The sequence below is a fragment of the Peromyscus leucopus genome, chromosome 19 (genome assembly GCF_004664715.2).
Source record: "Peromyscus leucopus breed LL Stock chromosome 19, UCI_PerLeu_2.1, whole genome shotgun sequence".
In the NCBI taxonomy this organism is placed as follows: domain Eukaryota; kingdom Metazoa; phylum Chordata; class Mammalia; order Rodentia; family Cricetidae; genus Peromyscus; species Peromyscus leucopus.
In genome coordinates, this window is record NC_051079.1 from 49,361,952 (window position 1) to 49,380,782 (window position 18,831).

The 18,831-nt window shown below is 46.2% G+C and overlaps 1 protein-coding gene across 2 annotated transcripts in view; it reads left to right on the forward strand.

The window, feature by feature from the left end:
* Positions 1-15,955, forward strand: part of Sh3tc2 (SH3 domain and tetratricopeptide repeats 2) — a 55,170-nt gene extending 39,215 nt beyond the window's left edge. The window contains exons 13-17 of one of the 2 annotated variants that reach the window (XM_028890091.2): positions 8,063-8,213; positions 8,852-8,974; positions 11,651-11,801; positions 13,596-13,789; positions 15,110-15,955. In XM_028890091.2, the coding sequence (XP_028745924.1) occupies positions 8,063-8,213; positions 8,852-8,974; positions 11,651-11,801; positions 13,596-13,789; positions 15,110-15,301 (811 nt within the window). In that variant the 3' untranslated portion in view covers positions 15,302-15,955. Of the gene's footprint in view, positions 1-8,062; positions 8,214-8,851; positions 8,975-11,650; positions 11,802-13,592; positions 13,790-15,109 lie in introns of both variants that reach the window. The other variant, XM_028890090.2, reaches the window with a different exon arrangement.
* The last annotated feature ends 2,876 nt before the right edge of the window (positions 15,956-18,831 follow it).

Genomic DNA, 18,831 nt, shown 5'->3' on the forward strand with positions numbered 1-18,831 from the left:
GTGCTTGCCAGTTCCTCCTATGAAGTTCCGTTTTGTGATGCCAAGGATTGAACCCAGGGCCTCACAAATGCCAAGCGAATCTTCTACCACTGAGCTACAGGCTCAGCCCTAGATTCCGATTTGTCCCAAATGTTTTCTTTATATCAAGCAGGGGCAGTCCTTAATTATCCTTCTGTTTTTTTTTTTGTTGTTGTTGTTTGTTTTGTTTTGTTTTGTTTTTTAAATGAGTAAACTCTGAGTAATGTCCAGTAAAAATAAACTCTGTAGGATAGGCTTTCAGAGGCCATCCCTGGGTCAAATTGACAGTTCTCTGGGATGAAATTTTGGGGAATCCAAATTCCTCCTAATCCGTCCTGATCTGTACAGTTCTCCAGTAACTGACTTTGAGGCTTCGGTTTGATGGTTGCCACAGGTCTGGGGTGAGCAGGAAGGATCGAGGCTAGGTGAGAAAGCATTCCCTCTCAATAAAATTGAGCTGAGAGTTGAACAAACTTTCTAAGGAAAGGTTTATTTTGAAAATTCTTGACCCTTGTTTTCATTGCCTTTCTTGAGGCCTGGTTTTTCCCACATCCTTGCTCCACTGTTTTAGAAGCTGACCCAGATCAGAGTTCTTTCAGTCTCTAGAATTTTATTTGTTTTTATTCTATGTGTATGGGTATTTTGCCTGTATGCATCTCTGCACATGATTTATGTGCCTCGTGCCTGTGGAAGGTCTGGGATCCTCTGGAACTGGAGTTACAGACGGGGTGTGAGCTGCCTTGTGGGTGCTGGGAACTGAATACCGGTCCTCTGGAAGAGCAGCCAGTGATCTTAGCCACTGAGCCATCTCTCCAGCTCCAAGGTCTTTTAATTTTAATATTCAGTAGTTCCAGTTTTAAAGTTTTTTTTTTATTTGAACTCTTTGGAGGAAATGTTCACTAGCCAGCAACTTCGCTTCCCCAGAAACAATCAGGGAGATTCAGAAATACTTCAGGTGTCACAGGAAGCTCCTCCAGATGGAACGTTATTGTCCCTTTGTAAAATCGCCGTTTCATCGGAGACCATGCAGGAACGCGGTGCTTGTTTAGCATGTATAGATCACCCAATCCCACAGAGAGCTTTTAAAAGTGGAACAAAACCAAACAAAACACACGCACAACAAAGAACAAAGACAGACTAACAGGTGTCTCTACACCCCTGGGTGTGGTCACTTTAATTTCTCATGACACTTCCTGGTAGCTGAAGTACAAAGGGGAAAAACCTTCTCTGGTTCTGACTGTCAAACAAAAGAACACGAAGAACAAATGTGTCTGTCGGAGCAAAGTTTTCCTGGCATTGATTCCCAGGAAGAATTTATCTAAGTGGGTCTGGATGTCATGGACCAGTGGTTCTCAACCTCCCTGAAGCTGTGACCCTGTAATACAGTTCCTCATGCTGTGGTGACCCCCCACCACAAAATTATTTTCCTTGCTACTTCATAACTGTGATTTTTGCTACTGTTATGAATTGTAAATATCTGATATGCAGGGTAGTCTTTGGCAACCCCTGTGAAAAGGGTCATTTAACCCCCCAAAAAGGTTACAGTTCATAAGTTGAGAACTACTGTCATGGACTGACTTCTTCATCTCCTCTCAGAGGATTTCCATTTTCACCAAGTTCAAGGTAACACAAGCAAAGGCAGGTTTAGAGGAGAGAACACTTCTAGGGAGGGATGGAGGCGGGAGTGGATCTACGTCACAGCAGTCATCTAGGGATAGGGATCGGAGCGTCCGTGTGACAGAAGTCATCTGGGTAAAACATTTGAGGAGAGTCCTGAGGGCTACCTATGATGTTTGAAAGGAGGAGAATGGTAACGAGTGGCATTTCAGGTAGATGAGTTAGTGGCCAGAAATCAGCAAGGCCAAGTAAATAACAGGAAGACAGACATGGGTGAGCACTGGGACTCAGGCAGAGAAGGCGCAAGTCCCTGGCTAACAAAGGATGCAGAGTCAGGTGGGGTTAGCAGGCTTCTGGGCTTGCGGTAAGCATCCATAAAGAAAACACTGGGCTAGCAGAAAGCTTTTGTTGGACATGTGCTGTTTGCTGTGCAGTGCGTCTGTTCCAAGGCAACCACATGTGGCAGGAACGTTCTGCGGAAGTCGAGAGCTAAAGCCGCCCAGTGTCTTGCCTGAGGCCCCCGGCAGGGATGGGTGCCAATGGAGGCTACAGCAGTATTGGCCAACTTGTTTGTCTTTTATTTATTTTTTTTTTTTTTTGAGTCAGAATCTCCTAGAGCAGGGTGACCTTGAACCTTTAGTCTCCCGCTTCCACCGCATAAGTGCTAGGATTATGGGCATGAGCTACCACATTCCCCCGTTAGCAAGCTTAAAAAAAAAAAAAGTCAGATAGTAAATTTTTCAGGCTTTGTGGCCATATGTTCCCTGTCATCGCCCCTCCACTCTGCAGCTGTGGTGCAAAAACAGCTCTGGGCAGTACATAAACAAATGAGTGTGGCTGCATGCCAAGGAAGCGACTCACAAAAGCAGATGGGAGGGTGTGCTGGGCACACGGGTCAGAGTTTGCCACCCCTGGTCCACAGTGCATGGACTCCCATACTTTGTATGTGTTCTGTTTACTCTGCTAACAGTCCTCACCCTCAATAAGGAGGCCTTGCAGATGGTCCTGCAGTGAAATCTCGCGGGATTCCGGGGATGAGCGTGGCTTAGAGTTTCTGGGCTCTGTCCCTGCCTGCCCAGCCCAGACTCAGCATGCCGCTTGATTTCACTGGGCTTATCTCAACTCCCCGATTTCCCTATTTAAGGTGGTCCCCCTCTTCTTCTGTCCCTTTTGGTGGTTATAATTGCTTAGTTTAATGATTTTCTCTGGTGTTTAAAGTGGGAGGGGTTAGCAGGTGACAAGAAGTTTGGCTCACTCTTCGGTACCTACAGAGCAGTGGCCTTCTGCCTCCCAGGCGACAACAACCAGACTGGAGTTGGACGAAGTGTTTCAGTCTCTGGGTGGGAGAAATCTTTGCGGATCTTGATCTCTGTCTGTCTTGATCTGATGCACACAGACTGTGTTAGTTACTTCTCTGTCGCCATGATAAAAGGCCATGGACAAGGCAACTTGTAGAAGGAAGCATTTAATAGGTCCTCAGTGTCAGGGGTTACAGCCCATGACAGCAGAGTGAAGTCTTGGTGGCAGGAACAGTGGAGAGCTCACATCTCAGAACTGCAATGGCTGGTGTGTGTTTGTGTGTGTGTGTGTGTGTGTGTGTGTGTGTGTGTGTGTGTGTGGTGTGGGCAGAATGCACTGAGGATGATGGGAAGCTTTTGAAGCCTCAAAGCCACCCCCGAGGTATACTTCCTCTAACAAGACCTCATCTCCCCTAACAAGGCCATGTCTCCTCCAGCAAGGCCACACCTCTTAACCTTGCCAAACCATTTTACCAACCCAGGACCAAGTGTTCAAACATATGAGCCTATACGTGTGATGGTGGAGGAGGACATTCTCATTCAATCCACCATATGAACCAATCCCCTTTTCTAGAATTGAGCCAGATAGGGTTCAGGAGGACCTTGTAACTTTACTGGATCCACTGAAAAAGTATTTGTTCATCAATTTCTGTGGCTCAGACAATGAGCAAGATAAAGGAATTACAGTCCCCAAGCTTATTATGCTCACAGAATAGTAAAGGGAAAAGAAAATGAACAGTCACCAACGCAGTGGGAGACACTGGTAAGTGCATCCACATACTACTAACTAGAAAGAGAGAAGGAATGCTTTGTATGCAGCAGGCCCGTGTGGAGACCCATTAGTCTCTGCATGTGAATGTAATGCCAGCTTAGGATCTGTTCCTCCAAGCTTTTATTCTTATTCTATTCTGCTTGCTTATAATAAGATAAAACTAAACTAAAATAAAAACAACAAAACAAGCAACAGAACTCAACAAAAAGCCTCCAACATTTGGTTTCCAGTATAACCAATATGACTAATCCTTAACTGTTCTGCAATCCTAAGTGAAGAAACACTTGCATTTACCATGCCCACACTTGATCCCAAGGCTGTGGTACATTACCACCCACTTCTGCAGATGAGGAAATCTTGTTCAAGGTTTGCAATCATTTATGTCCTTAACAGTTTCAGTGTTTTTAAAAGTGGCAAAAAAAAAAAAAGTAATCAAAGCTCTCCAGCAACTGATAGCTGAGCCAGAAGTTCCGTGAGGGTTGCTTGAATGTGTGATTAGACACTTAGTATTAGATTCTGGTTCAACATGGTTTACTACCTGACCCCAGTTACACTTTCTGAGCCTTATTTCTCCATTTTTAATTATATTTATTTATTTGTGTGTGTGTGTGTGTGTGTGAGAGAGAGAGAGAGAGAGAGAGAGAGAGAGAGAGAAAGTGAGAGAGAGGAGAAAGAGAGAGAGAGAGAGAGAGAGAGAGAGAGAGAGAGAGAGAGAGAGAAGCACAGCATGTGTGTGATGGTGTCCATATGGAAGTCAGAGGACACTTGCAGAGTCAGGTTTCTCGACTACCTTGTGGGTCCCAGTGACAGAACTCAGATGCTCAGGTTTGGTGGCGAGTGCCTTAGCCCATGGAGCCAGCCAGCTCTTTCACTAAACCTTTATTTTCCCTTTTGTGGAATGGGTATAGCAGTAGCAGTACTGCTCTCTTGGAGCTATTGTGATGATTAATTGAGATTATGTGTGCAAAGTGCCCAGGGCACGCTTCAACGCCCAGTAAACTCCAGCTAGCTATATATTGCCACTACCACCACCAATAAGTAACAGAGAGTTCGAAATAAAGCTTTAGAAATGAACAGGGGGATTGGGAATGCTTTTTTTTTTTTTCAAAGCCATTGTTTATTTGCAATATCAGCTAAGCGCCTTGCTAATTTGAAGTTCTACTCGAGAGAATGGGCATTGGAAATGCACATCCTCCACCTGGCAGACGGCCAGCCCTCTGAAAGTAGAGCTCTTTCTGTAGGAAAAGGACAGATGAGACCCCTGGAGGCTGGACTCTGCTGAAGGTCAGGCAGGTTCACCCAGGCAGGGTTGGCAGGACGATGCTGGCTGGAAATACAGATGTGCTGGGGTCACTTTGCCACAGTTCCCCTCTTTGGATGGGGAGGAAGAAACAAGTCCTGAGACCCAGGGTGTGAACTTGGAGACAGGAAAAATGGTTAAAACGACGATCAAGACTGAATAGAGTCACATGAGTGAATTGATGGTAACCCACGAGGTTTTTTTTTTTTTTTTTTTTTTTTTTTTTTTTTTTTTTTTTCTTTCTTTTGATTCAGAGGCCAAGCCAGCTCTACATCTTCGGGTGGTGGTAAAAGGAACTGGGGTGCTGGGTCATTCCAGGTCAAGCCCGTGTGTGACACAGCACAGCTGTTGGATTTATCATACGGGGGCTGGGTGGGTGGCAAGGAGTGATAAAAGCCCCAAGGCAGCTGGACACGCCTCTCAATTTAAACTGTTGAGTGCTTTTCAAAAGTCCAATGTGTGTCCTGGTGAAAATCCACTACTCACATGGGGTCTGGATGTCCCTGCACTCCTGAGTCTCCATGTTTGACCTCCCACCCCCACCCCGGGGAGTTTCTTGGAGAGAAATGCTTATCTCTGTTTTCCCCAGCAAGGAGTCAAGTGCCTACTCCATGTGTTAGCCTCTAAGAATCTAAATCGTGTTCCCTGGGGAGCTGGAGACAGAAACTTCAGTGCAAGGACATTCGAGGACAGTAAGTGGGTAATAAAACACAAGCGGAAATAGGATCAAGACAAGATTTATGAGTTCTGTCTTCACCATTCGCTCCAGTCAGAGTGAGGAGAGTCTTGGAGACTGGCCTGGGGTGCTTTAACCCGGTTCAGATGTGGGGAGAGAAGGTTGGGGCTTCCCCGGCTTTTCAAAGACTGTGGTTGTCCTAACTGGGGAGGTCAGTGGCCAACGCAGTATTGGATGCAGCTTCTCAGCTTTCAGCATTGTCCAAGCTTCGGATCTCTAATACTTGAGAGAGTCTACTCTTCACCCCGGATGCCAATCATCTTACGTCAAGGGCAGGGCAGTAGGGACAACCAGAGTTCTTTCCTAGCTCTTTCACGGGCCAAAGGTCTGGATACTCTTCTCAGGAGGCCCAAAGCTGCCTCGCTGCCAGTACAGAACAGAGCTCATCATCAGTCAAGGCAGTCTTTGCATCCCTCATTGGAGAAAGGGCCTGACAGCTGAGTTGTCCACGATGAGCCAGCATATTAATCCATTTTCCATTGCTATTACAAAATACCTCGGGCTAGGCAATAGGGCCGGAGCCATCATCACTCCAGGTCTGGCAAAGGCCTCCTTGGCTAATGGCATCACAATGGCAAGAATGTTTGGTGAGATAAGAAACCAGAGCTGTGCTGAAGTTTCTCCAGAACAACTCACTCTCATGAGAACTAACCAAGGTCCCAGGAGAGCCTTGTCACCCTCTCTGTGAGCAATGGCCCCGGTAACCCATGACCCAGTTACTTTGGATTAAGCCCTGTGTCTTACAGGCTTTACTACCTTTCAGTTTTGCTACAGGGGTGATCAAGCCTCCAATACACTAGCCTTCGTGAGACAAGCCGAACCAAAAGTACCACAGGTTTTAACTGTGTTTGAGGTGTGCTTCCTGTGTATGTGCTCACAGATGTGGTTGGATTTCTAGAAGATGTATGTGCTGGACTTGGATGCCTGTGATCACAAACAGAGTGTGTTTCAGGAGCTCAGATTTATGGATTGTGATGGTCATGCCTCCATTTAGTTAGTCCCAGGGGGCTCTGGGCAGCTGAGGTTTTCTAAAGCTTTCAGGTGATACTGATGCAGTGGAGGCCATGGTGGTGGGAGAGGGGGCTGTGGGCGGGGTTCTGGTCTGCTGCACAGCCATGTGTGGTCATTTCCCATCTCTGGAACTGTTTCCTCTAGAGCAGTGGTTCTCAGCCTTCCCAATGCTGCGACCCTTCAATACAGTTCCTCATGCTGTGGTGACCCCCATCCATGTTATTACCTTTGTTGACTACTTCAGAACTGTAGTTTTGCTACTGTTATGATTCAGAATGTAAATGTTTTGGGGGATAGAGGTTTGCCAAAGGGCTTGTGACCCAGAAGTTGAGAACTGCTGCTCTAGAGTGTAGAAAGACTGGACTAGAGCAGCATATCTAACCCAAGCTGTGCAGTTGAATCATGTGAGCCGTGACAAAATGCTAGCGCCTGGGTCATAATCCCAGATTGTCTGAGATTGTCCAGGGCTCCGGCTAGTGTGACATTTTAAGCTACCCTGGTGAACTGCACAGCTTGGCTGCATGCATTTGCTTTGAAAAGCTCCCAAGGGACTCCTTGCTGCTGGGGGGGGGCATCTGTGGCATAGAGGGTGGCCAGTGTCCCCTGTCGCTCCCTAACAGGAGCCACCTGTTAGGGGTCCACGCCACCCTGTCACCCACATCCTTTTTCTGCATTAATTGCTGTCATGGAGAAATTGCATATTCTATGTGACACATTTCCCCCCAAATAACTAAGGAGTACCAACTATTTAAAGAATCTCCAAATAATTCAAGCAGGATTAAGTACCAAACTTCAAAAAATTCAGTCCGTTTTGATTTCTCTTCTTAATGAACCATCAAAATCTTCATGATTGCAAGTTACCCACTACATATTAGCACTATGGATACTCAAGCATTAATTTCATAAAAGTACATTTGGTGTCTTCTAAGACACTTATGAAAAACATACATCAGTGTAATCTGAAAGTTGTGGGTTAGTAACGGTGGGCGTGATATTTAAACACTCATCAACTGCTTACTAACTCCTAGGTGTTAGTTTGAACATTCTAGATGTATTGTGTTTCTCAGTCCTCACAATAATCTTCTAAGGCAGGACAATTACGTTCCCCTTTTACAGACGGGGAAACTGAGGCACAGGTAGGTACTACCTTGTCTCAAGGTCACACAGCAGAGATGAGCTTCCAATCAGGCCCTGCTCTCTCTGTGGTCTGCGGCAAACTTGTTCTCTTCTAGAATCCCAGGTCCTTCTGGGCTGAGTGACCTCAGAGCCCTTGGATCCTCCACAGCTCACAGGTCCACATCTGTCCTCAGGTCCCTCAGAAGATCCCTCACTTGCATCAAGGAGAGTCTGCGTATATTTGTTGACCTAGGAGAGAGAGACAAGGCGGCTGAGGCCTGGCTGGGGGCTGGGCGTCTGCACTACCTCATGCAGGAGGACGAGCTGGTGGAGCTGTACTTGCAGGTGGGTCCTGGTGTGCCCTCCTCTAAGTTGACTGAAAGACAGACATGAGAGCTTGTGGGAGCTGGGGGAGGGGCAGTAAATACAGAACATTTGCTGCTAATAACTAGTGACCTAAGCTTGGAAGAGTTGGGAGTTTGTTCCAAGTCTTGCTGTCTTGACTTGCTGGAGTGGAGCCCACATTTCCAATTTCAGTCATTTATACATTAAGTGGGTGCCGTTGCTAAATCCATGTACCCTCTGAAGCATTATTAATTTGTTTTTCTTGGACTCAACTTCAAATCAACCTTTTAAAAACACTTAACTTTACATAATGTCTCAAATCACTGGCTTGACTCACTTTTAATGGTTTTCCTGAAGCATAATAAAATAAATATTTAAATATGGAAACACAGACTGTTTATCTATGCACTACTAAGATCTCCCCAAGTCCCACTAGAAGAATGTTATCCTCTTACATGGGTAGACTTCTAGACAGAGCATCAGAGTCTTCTTTCCAGCCTCATGGGTGAAGGCCAAATCCACATGATGACTAGGGTTTCTAGAATTCTGACTAGGTACCCTGGATCCTCCCCCTGCTTGTCTCGCAGAGCTCTGGATGCCCTTTTCTCTGCTTTTGACACCCATTTCTGTCCCACTAGGCGGCCATCCAAACAGCCTTGAGGTCAGAGGAGCCCTCCCTTGCTCTCAAGCTTTATGAAGAAGCAGGTGATGTGTTCTTCAATGGTACCCGCCACAGACATCGTGCTATGGAGTATTACCGGGTAAGCCATGGACTTCCTGTGCTGAACCAGACCCTGGCACAAATGTGGGCAGCTCCATTGGACCATCTTCCTTGTTCAGCATTCACAGCTTTATCCTATCTTTAGCCTAGCAAAGGATCTCATCCACTCTGTGACACTTTGGCTTGAGGTATGAGACTTAGCTGCCACAAAATACCATAGTAATTAGGTCTCTTGTGTACAGCACCTTACAGTGATAGCATATATAGATTATCAGTGTTCTCTTATTAATGTAGCATTATGGAAGATGACCTAAGGATGCAATGGTGGACATTGTATTGGCTACCTTTTTTGTTGCTGTAATAAAACAATGACCAAGGCAACTTATAGAAGGGAGGCTTTATTTCGGGCTTGTGGTTCCAAAGGGATGAGTAACATCACAATAGAGAAGTGTGATCACAGGCAGGCACAGGAGCAGTAACATCTGAGAACTCACATCTCAACCTACTAGAGACAGCAAACTCGAGATAGTGAGTTTTTTTGGAAAAAAAGTCCACCCCCAGGGATATACTTCCTCTAGTAAAGCCATACCTTCTAATCCTCCCCAAACATCTATCAACTAGGACAGCCATCAACTGGGAACCAAGTATTCAAATGCCTGGGATTTATGGGGGACATCTCATTCATACCACCACAGACACCAAAAAACATGCTACTGTGCTTTTAATAAGCATGTATTAAAGTGTATTTAAAAATTAAGATGCATAACACCAGCTCATCAAATCATGACTTCACAGTTATTATTGCAAATGATGGGGCTAGAAAATAAGAGAGTAAATAATACTAATAAAGTCAATGTCCAGGTGTAGCAGATATATGAATTGTTGCTCGTCACCTGACTGAAGTTTGGGAAATATTTGGTCCTAAAACTTTGCTTGTTTGGGTGTACACTCTTTACTCAGTTGCTGCTTTTCATCATCCATGATTAGATACAAAAATATGTGCTGGGCAGAGCAAGAAACACATACATCACTGACCACCAAGATGCTTATTTTCATGTGCACTTTATGGACAATAAAATGAAGGCTTGGGGCTGGGGAAGTGGCTCAGTATTAGGAGCTCTTGCTACTCTTGAACAGACCTGTGTTGGGTTCCCAGCACCCACATGGGGGCTCATAACTACCCATAGCTCCAATTCCAGGGGATCCAGTGCCATCTTCTGGCCTCCTCAGGCACAGCATGCGCTGTGCACACACATACCTGCAGGTACACACTCATATACATACAATAAAATACATTAATTGAAGAAGAAAACTAAGGCTTAAAAACACAAAGTGGCATGCCTAAACTTCTAGAATTATGAAAACAGTGGGAAGCATTATTTATTGAACACTGTCGGACACCTGCTCATATCCGTATTCCACAAATTAGCTGAGATGAAGGACTCCCCGGGTGACCTCAGAGTTATTGGGAACTTTGGAGAGCCCCACACTGGGCGCCATATGTTGCTGGGGAAACTGGAGTTCCCGCTTTTGTGTTATTAGCTGTGCTAACAAAAGAATTTAGAAATCGACCTAGAAAGAAGCCCAATGACAATTTTTATTAAAGTTTAACAGAAAAACAAGGCAGCCAAGCTGTAAATCATGGCAGCACCCGGAGGAGAGAGAAGAGAGGAGGGCAAGCCATGCTGGTTGTTAAGCAGCCACGTGGTGGAGGAGGGTGCATGGTATAGAGAAAGATCAGAGCACCAGGAAAAGCACCAGAAAAGCTTTCCCAACATCTGAAAGAAAAAGAAAAAGGAAGGCAAAGAAAATGTTATGTTTTTCCGAGTTAGGACTCAGAAAAGAGCCCAGGCTACATGGCAGAAATTCAGCAGTCTGATAGAAGACCCCCAGGCAGCTGGCCTGGGGGAAAGGTTTCTGGGAAGGAAAAGGACATTATCTCACTCAGGGGACACTTTTCCCTTATCTTCTTAGTGTAGCTTTAGGTGACTGGCAGGCCCAGATGGATTAACTCTTAAGGAGGAAGACAATTGTCTGTAATATCCCAATTTTTGGAGCAGATTAGAATGTCACATCTTTTACCCAGGGCTGGAGGTTGGTTCCATTCTTTAATGGGGCCTCAACAGAGCCTTGATATCCTCAATGGCCTCAAGGCCATTCCCTCCTAAGAGCTGAGACCTTAAAATCATTTAGGATTGGGCTATGGTTGGGGAATGATTATAGCCTATTTTCACTATGAAAATCTAGAGACCCCCCATTCCAAAGTTGTTCACTGGAAGGGATTAGTGTCTATAGTGTAGCTGCATCCCTAAGATGCCTCCCAGGTAGATATCATTCAGGAAGTAATAAGCCAGAGTTGCCTTCTGGCATTCCTGGTTGGGGAGACAAGGATGACATGTCCTGCTTCTGGTTAAGGACGAGAATGGAACTGTTCACTTTTGGGATCCCTGCCTCTAAACTGCCTAGCCACTTTTTCATTTCCTATCCTCATCGTTAGGACGTTGACTTCCTTTCTGCCTTTAGTTGATCCCATTTTAGAATGTCCAATGACCTCCAGTTCTTAAACTGGTCACATCTAGGCAAAGCACCAAGAGCTGAGCCAATTGAGAAAAGGTAACAGGGGAACACAGTGGTCACCACAATCCCTCCAGGAGAAGCCAGGCCTGTAGAGTGCAGGGGTGTCTGTAGATTAAGATCGCTGTGTCTCGGATCTCAGGCTGGGGCCGTTCCTTTAGCGAGGAGAATGAAGGCGGTGAGAACTGAGCTTCGGATCTTCAACAAACTGACGGAGCTGCAGATCAGCCTCGAGGGCTATGAGAAGGCTTTGGAATTTGCCACCCTGGCTGCCAGGCTGAGTGTCCTCACAGGTAGGTGGTCCTACCTCATAGGTGCATGGGAGCCAGAGGAATTAAACGCCATGCAGGCATGTGTGTGGCTAGTAGGGAAGTGGGCACCAGCTTTGGACTCTGTCTGTATAGGCTCTAATCCTTGGTTCAGCAGTCAGGGGAAATGTAACTGAGTAAGGATTAATTTCCACAAGTTTTGTTCCTCATCAACAGAGCAGGTTTCAAATGAGTGTCTACTCAACTCTGTTATGAAGAGCAATAATTGTCTATATAAATATCGCATGGAATGAGGGATGTAAATCCTCATTCTGAGGTCACTGTTGCCGATGGTAATTATTATATCACAGTTGGTAACGGTCCCCCATGAGGTAAATGGTACTTTGTCCTATGCACATGTAATACCTTTATTACATAAAGACTTTTTATGCTGATTTTTTTTTTTTTTTTGGTTTTTCGAGACAGGGTTTCTCTGTGTAGCTTTGCGCCTTTTCCTGGAACTCACTTGGTAGCCCAGGATGCTGAATTTTTAATTGATTGGTAGTTAGGCCAAAGCACATTTTTCCCCATGGAGTGGAAATGCAAATGAAGGTCAAGTTCCCATTAACCTAACTCAGGACATATTTAAAAGCGCCTTTGCTTACAGGGAAAGCTAGTGGGAAATAATGTAAGCCATCGGCAGGGAGGAAAGGTCGAATTAAAAAGATTGAAAACAAACTCAGTCTTGAGTGTGTGTACTTTAGGAAAAGCAGTCTCGATTTTCAGAGAGAAGCCCTGACTCGCTGCAGGAGCGAATGGAGAGCTCAGTGGTGGGACTTCTAGGTATTCTCAAGGCCAACTGATACAGAGGGTAGTGAGCTTTATTTGTAGCTAGTTGAACCAGAGGACTCTTGCCTTTTTTCTCCACTTTAACGGCAGGAAACTTCATCAAAGCTTTGTGGCTGACCTCAGGAAAGGCCTGAGGGACCTTGGGCAGCTCAGTCTGAGCACTTTGTATCTATTGCTTCCTGGACAAGGCGCTTAAGGAGGCGGGGCTCACCTTACACAGGTGTCTCTGTGACTGAATTTTCCCAGATCAGAAACTTTTCTCTCCTTTGGACTGTTTTTTATAATTTTGGCTTTTGGTTCTTTGAAGTTTAAAAGAGATTGATTGCAAACATTCAAAAGACAGGACTGGCTGAGGAGCTTTTGTTCTCTATATTAATAAAAGTACTTTGTATTAAAATGGTTAGTTATTAAAACCACGAATTCACACACACTTCAAACACCTTGAGCCCTAAGTACACACAAAGCCACTGCCACGAAAGCTTAGGCTAAGAGAGAATGGGTCTCCGTAGAGTCCATGGAACTGAGAGTTGGTAAGGAGCTGGGACGGCACTTGGCTTTCTGAAGAGACCTCACGTGGCAAGGATGTTTGCTACCTAATGTCCTTCATTGGAAGCAATTCCTAATTGCTAAATTAAGCTGGTCTTGTCATCATATCCCATCACAGGTTTTGAGAACTAGCTCCCCTCTCACTACTGAATTACAGTATCATCTGCAACACAGAGAACATTTTCTTCCAGAAGTCAGACAGCTCAGTTTTTTGTGGCTCTCTTTGTAACACGTTCCGTAGGAGCAATGTTCTATTTGTGGGATCATTTAAGGAGTTCCTTGCTCTGAAACACTAAGCCCATGCGGGCAGGGTCCTCCTCTGTGCTCTCTCCTCTGCCCTTAACCTGTGACATCTGGTAGACTCGAAGTTTTCGGGGCTGAGTATGAGTGGACAATGGCCAGGGCTGGCTACAGGACGTCCCTCGCTCTTGTAATTCCCAGGAGATCAGAAACAGGAGCTGGTCGCTTTCCACCGCCTGGCTTCTGTGTACTTCTCTCTAAACATGTATGAGATGGCTGAGGACTGCTACCTGAAGACTCTGTCCCTCTGTCCCCCGTGGCTGCAGAGTCCCAAGGAGGCGCTGTACTATGCCAAGGTCTATTATCGCCTGGGCCGACTCACTTTCTACCAATTGAAGGTAAGGGCTAGCCTTCTGTGACGGACTTTTGACAGCTGCTGTTCAGCCACTCTTTGCTGAGAAAGGTAGTGAGGGGACTTTGGAGTGGAGGTGAGAGGATCAGTGGGCCGTGATGATCAGTCTTCATTCATAAGGTATGAATGAAAGCATGCTTTCACTGGGGACATGAGGCCTTCTTCTGTTAAGCCCCTCTGGAGAAGTCTATCAAATGCTCTAAGTGAGTGCATCACACTTTGTAGGAAATTTCAGGAAATGACATTGTATAAAGAAATGCACATGCATACGAGTATGTTTGAGATAATCATGTATGGCACCTTGGATATAAGGATCTCCAAGCCCTAAGGAAGCTCTTGTTTTGATTCTCTTCCTTGCTGGCCTGGAGTTCAATCTACAGCTCCCGGTTGCTTCTGGAATTGAGTTGGTAGCCTGCAATCCTGTCACAGCTCTGGCCCCCAAATTGTGTCCTCAAGTTTGGCTTCCCCTTCCGAAGTTCTTTGTCACTAATACAGGGACTTGTGAGTCTTGTCGAACTTTGACCTCAAAGGGAGACTCAGGGCAGCTCTGCTGACCTGCTGTTACTGGTGAAACTCTGTTTCTGGCCTGAAATAAGTATCCAGGATAGTGAGAACCAGGGGTCTCTTTTTGCATCCTGCCTGAAGACGCATCTGTTTCTCATCCTACTGTGTAGAGAGGGACAGGCGAGTGAAGGCCCAATTAGCCATCACACTGTATTACAAATTGCTCAGGGACAAGAATGTGCAGCCTGGTTGCATCAGCCAAGGACTCCAGGCATTGCAAGGGGGAGAAACCTTGAATGACTATAAACAGTTATAGCTGGAAGCTGAAGTATGGATTTAGTTTTGAGTACTTCTGGATCCTGTTCCTCCATCAGCTTCACGAATTCCTCCCGTCTCCTGGACACTGTATGTTCCTACTTCTCTGTGTCTCTTGGGTTCATTCCTTGCCAACACTTGGGAGGCTCATCCCATATCTAAAAGGACATGGACAGTTTTCCTTGCTGGGTCACACCGAAACGTTCCAGAGAGGGATGGACAGGTCAGGTTTGGGTCATGTATATGTCCTTGAAACGCTGTGTTGAGTGCAATGTTATGTCATGATTGGATGAGATCGGGCAGATGCCTGAGGATGAGGGGTACCATGATTGACAGTGCCACTGGAAGCAGAGTACTGGGGGAAGAATCGCTGTGAGGCACTGGGACGTGGGGGTAGAGTAATTGAAAAGTGTTAATGTTCTCAGCACAGACTTTAAGCCTGTCCTGGAAATGCTGCTGATGTCTCTTCTTTGCCCCGTGGCGTTAGGATGCCCATGATGCTACTGAATACTTCCTGCTGGCACTAGCAGCTGCGGTCCTGCTGGGTGACGAGGAGCTGCAGGACACCATTAAGAACAGGCTGGACAACATCTGCCAGAGTCCCCTGTGGCACAGCAATCCCTTGGGGTGCTCCTCAGAGAGGGCACGGTGGCTCAGTGGTGGGAGCCTGGCTCTCTGAAGAGACTAACCCTTTCTGACCACTTTGCCACGGGTAGATGCTACCTTCCTGCCTCATGTTCTTAGATCTGGACTGGGGGAGTTCAAGTTTTCACCTCATTTGATGGAGAAGAGAGGTGCCCAGAAGGAGCAGGGCTCTGTGAGGAGCATCTTGGCTCCACACTTCGATTCTGGAGCTCTGCCCAGGTCACTGTGACTCCTCTACACAAACAGCTCCGAAAATGCCTTCTCTCAAGCCAGCTCTGGAGAAAGTGAGGAAGGCAGGCACTGTGCTGGGAAGGGGCGAGCGGACTGTCCTGGCGCCCCCCCCGTCAGTGTTCTCAGGGAAAGACCCTCCAGTTCCAGGGGAGGAACCCATCCTTTCTTGCTTGCTGTCTTCAGAACCAAAGGAGTCAGCACTCCATGCTCATGGGGACTGCCGGCCCAGACATTCAGCATGGCCATAGCTCGAGAGACACAGCCCCAGAAGGGCCAGGTGGAATGCACAGAGGTCTAACTGGGATCCACATTCTCCATTCTACCTGGTAGCAGGGCTCCTGTACAACCTCCCAGAAACTCTAGTGAAACTTACCAGGGCTAAGGCTTGAGAATTATGCCGTACACTACTTGTAAATACTGTATATCATTAAATATTGGCTATTTACATTTATATACACCTTTTGTCTCCTTTATCATGGGGCGGCGGGGAGATGAGCTGAGCCACTTGAAGTATGGATCAAATACCCAGATGCCTTATTACTTCAGAGTGGCTCCTCTCTAAAACACCTCTGTGAGTTATCTGTAACCACATACCACATGGAACGACTTGTAACAACACTGATTATTCATCTGGTTGTGTTTGGAGGGCAGTAATCCAAGTGTGACCTCGCTGGATCTTTTGGCTCAGGGTGGCTTACAAGACCGCAACCGAGGTGTTGGCTCGGGGAGGAGTCACCTTGGGTTCAACCGGAGAAGAAACTGCTTCCAACTGGTTCACAAGGTTGTTGGCAGGAGTTGGCTTGGTGGTTGCTGGCAGCTGGCTAGAAGCTAGCCACAGTTGGGGTCTGTAGGCCAGACTACCACTTGATAGCTCCTATCATCAGAGTGAGCAAGGCCGAGAGGCAAGAGAGACGTCAAGCAAGAGAGACTATAATCAAATTGAGAAGTGGTACCCATTTGCTTTGGGTATTGTGTCCTTTGTAAGACAACCTCTGCCAGGGCCCCTTATGGTGTAGCAATCACTTGGGATGCTCCTCGGAGAGGATCAGCTTACACAGAAGAGGGGTGGGTGGCCAGCAAGGGCGCAGAAGTCAGGAGGGGAGGGATCACAGATTATTTCTGGAATTGCTTACCATCGTGACCGAGCTTTTGGTAATGGAACTAGGCAGTGAGTTCACACTATGTTCCACTGACCACAGTGTCAGCGTCAGCTGATTGACATCTGAAGTGTAAATTCTGGGTCGGTCCCTGAGACATCTGAGTGGAAACTCCTGGGGCTCAGCTCTCTACCTCTCACAAACTCTCCCAGCCATTCAAGTGCGTACTGAAGCGTGCCAAGTGTTCCAGGCAAGTGTGCATAGGAATTGCCTGGCGAACAAGCTGACCGTGAACTTTTGGTTCCTGCCTCTCATAACTCTGGTTCAGTGAGTTGCGTGGTCCAGGAGCATGCATTTTGGGAGAGCAACTCCAGGGATCGTGAGGCAGGATGTTCACCCCTGCTCTCAGCAGAGTAACACACGTGAGGTCTGGCCACCACTCTCTCCACCTGCACATAGCAGTCTAGATTTGACTAACTGGACCACATGCTCCTTGTCTTTAGACTTTGGGGGATGACTAGATGTTGTCTGTGTGGTGGGAGTGAGAAGAATTTGTACACTGAGTTATCATTACATCTAGTCACCAAGGTTATAGATACATCAACGTATTTTTTTTCCTGAGGGACTCAATCCCAATCAGCTGTTCTCTGCTCTAGAGTGCTCTTCCCCAGAAAGGAAATGGAACAATTCAATCCACTCCTGTGTGAAACAGATGCAGTTTTGCTCCCACTACAAGCTGTGAATTCCCTGGGCCGGGAGGAATGCTGTGGTTGAGGCTAGCTGCTCTAATCTCCCCATGCAGAGTCCTTGCAAAAACATTCCGGAGGGATGGTCCAGGCACACGCGTTCCAGAGCAGTTACACATCTTAGATCTGAAGAAGGCTCTCTTGGCCTGGAAGCCAGGCCACAGCCATGCCCCATCTGACTCAAGTTACAATCTCTCCCCTTTCCCACTGACAGGCCAGTATCCTCTGGTCAGAGCTGATGCTGTTTCAGGGCTGCTCAAGTCTTTGGTGCTGGTTGAGACAGGAAGACTATAAAGGGGTGTTGCTGTGATGAATGTGATTTGCTGTTACATTTTAAGCCTTACTAAGATTTGTCTCCTCAGCAGCCACATCTTATTCTCCACATGAGGTTTTCTGTCCCATCAGATATTTCTCAGTTGATTCAAGTGTGCATGTTCTATGTATGCATACAGATATGCATTTGTACATGAGCACACAGGCACGTGTACAGGTAAGGCATCATGCTGACTTCTCAATACAGATATCTGTATATGCATATATATGTATGTAATATGTATGTATTATGTATAGGTACTTGTGCTAAGTGAATATAATGCAATTCATTAGTCAGAAGTTTATTTGGGGAGGAAATATGCAAGGGTGAATGGAGAAAAATAGAACAGATCATGGGAGAATGAGAAACCTCGACTTGATGTTAATTGCAGGGAGACTCTAGCTCTGACCTCTGACCTCTGACCTCTGAGATCAGTCCCCCTGACAGCTCCTTTCCCATGGGCTGCTGTCATTGTCCTGCGTGAGCAGGTTTGGAGATGTCATCTGTGGGAAGAAATCAGATCTTTGTGTCCCCTGATTTTATTCTTCTTTCTATGGATGAATAAACTGAGAAGCAGAAAGTAGTTTTTCTCTTGGCCACACAGGTAGGGGCACACACGGCAGTGCTCCGAGGTTTCTGATGTAAGGACTTAGGTAGGGAATGATAGGGATTTCTGCCATTCTGAGCCCCCTTCACAGTACATAACTGTTTCTGCACAGAGGCTTAAGCCTGTGTTTCTCACCCTGGGCAACATTGGAAGAGCCGTTTGTCAAACTATTTTATACCTACTTAGTTTGGGGGCTTTAGTTGGCTCTTCTTTCCTCCCCTTCATTTCCTTTGCTCATATAAAGAGCGAATGTTGTACACAAACACACACACACACACACACACACACACACACACACACACACACAGAATTGTATTGCTTTTCAACAGAATTCCATAAATAATAAATAAAATGAGCAAAAAAAAATGCACTGAATTCAAACTCAGTCCAGTTGCTTAGCAAGAGTTCCTTGCCTAAACCCAATCTTTCATTGTTGAAAAGATAGAGAAAATAACAAACGAGAAGGCATAGAAGACAGTCTAGCATCAGTCAGGTTCTTTTTAAACTGTCTGAGAATTTTAAAAAAGCAGCAAAAAGGACTCCCCTCTTCATGCATAGAGTCTGTGCCAT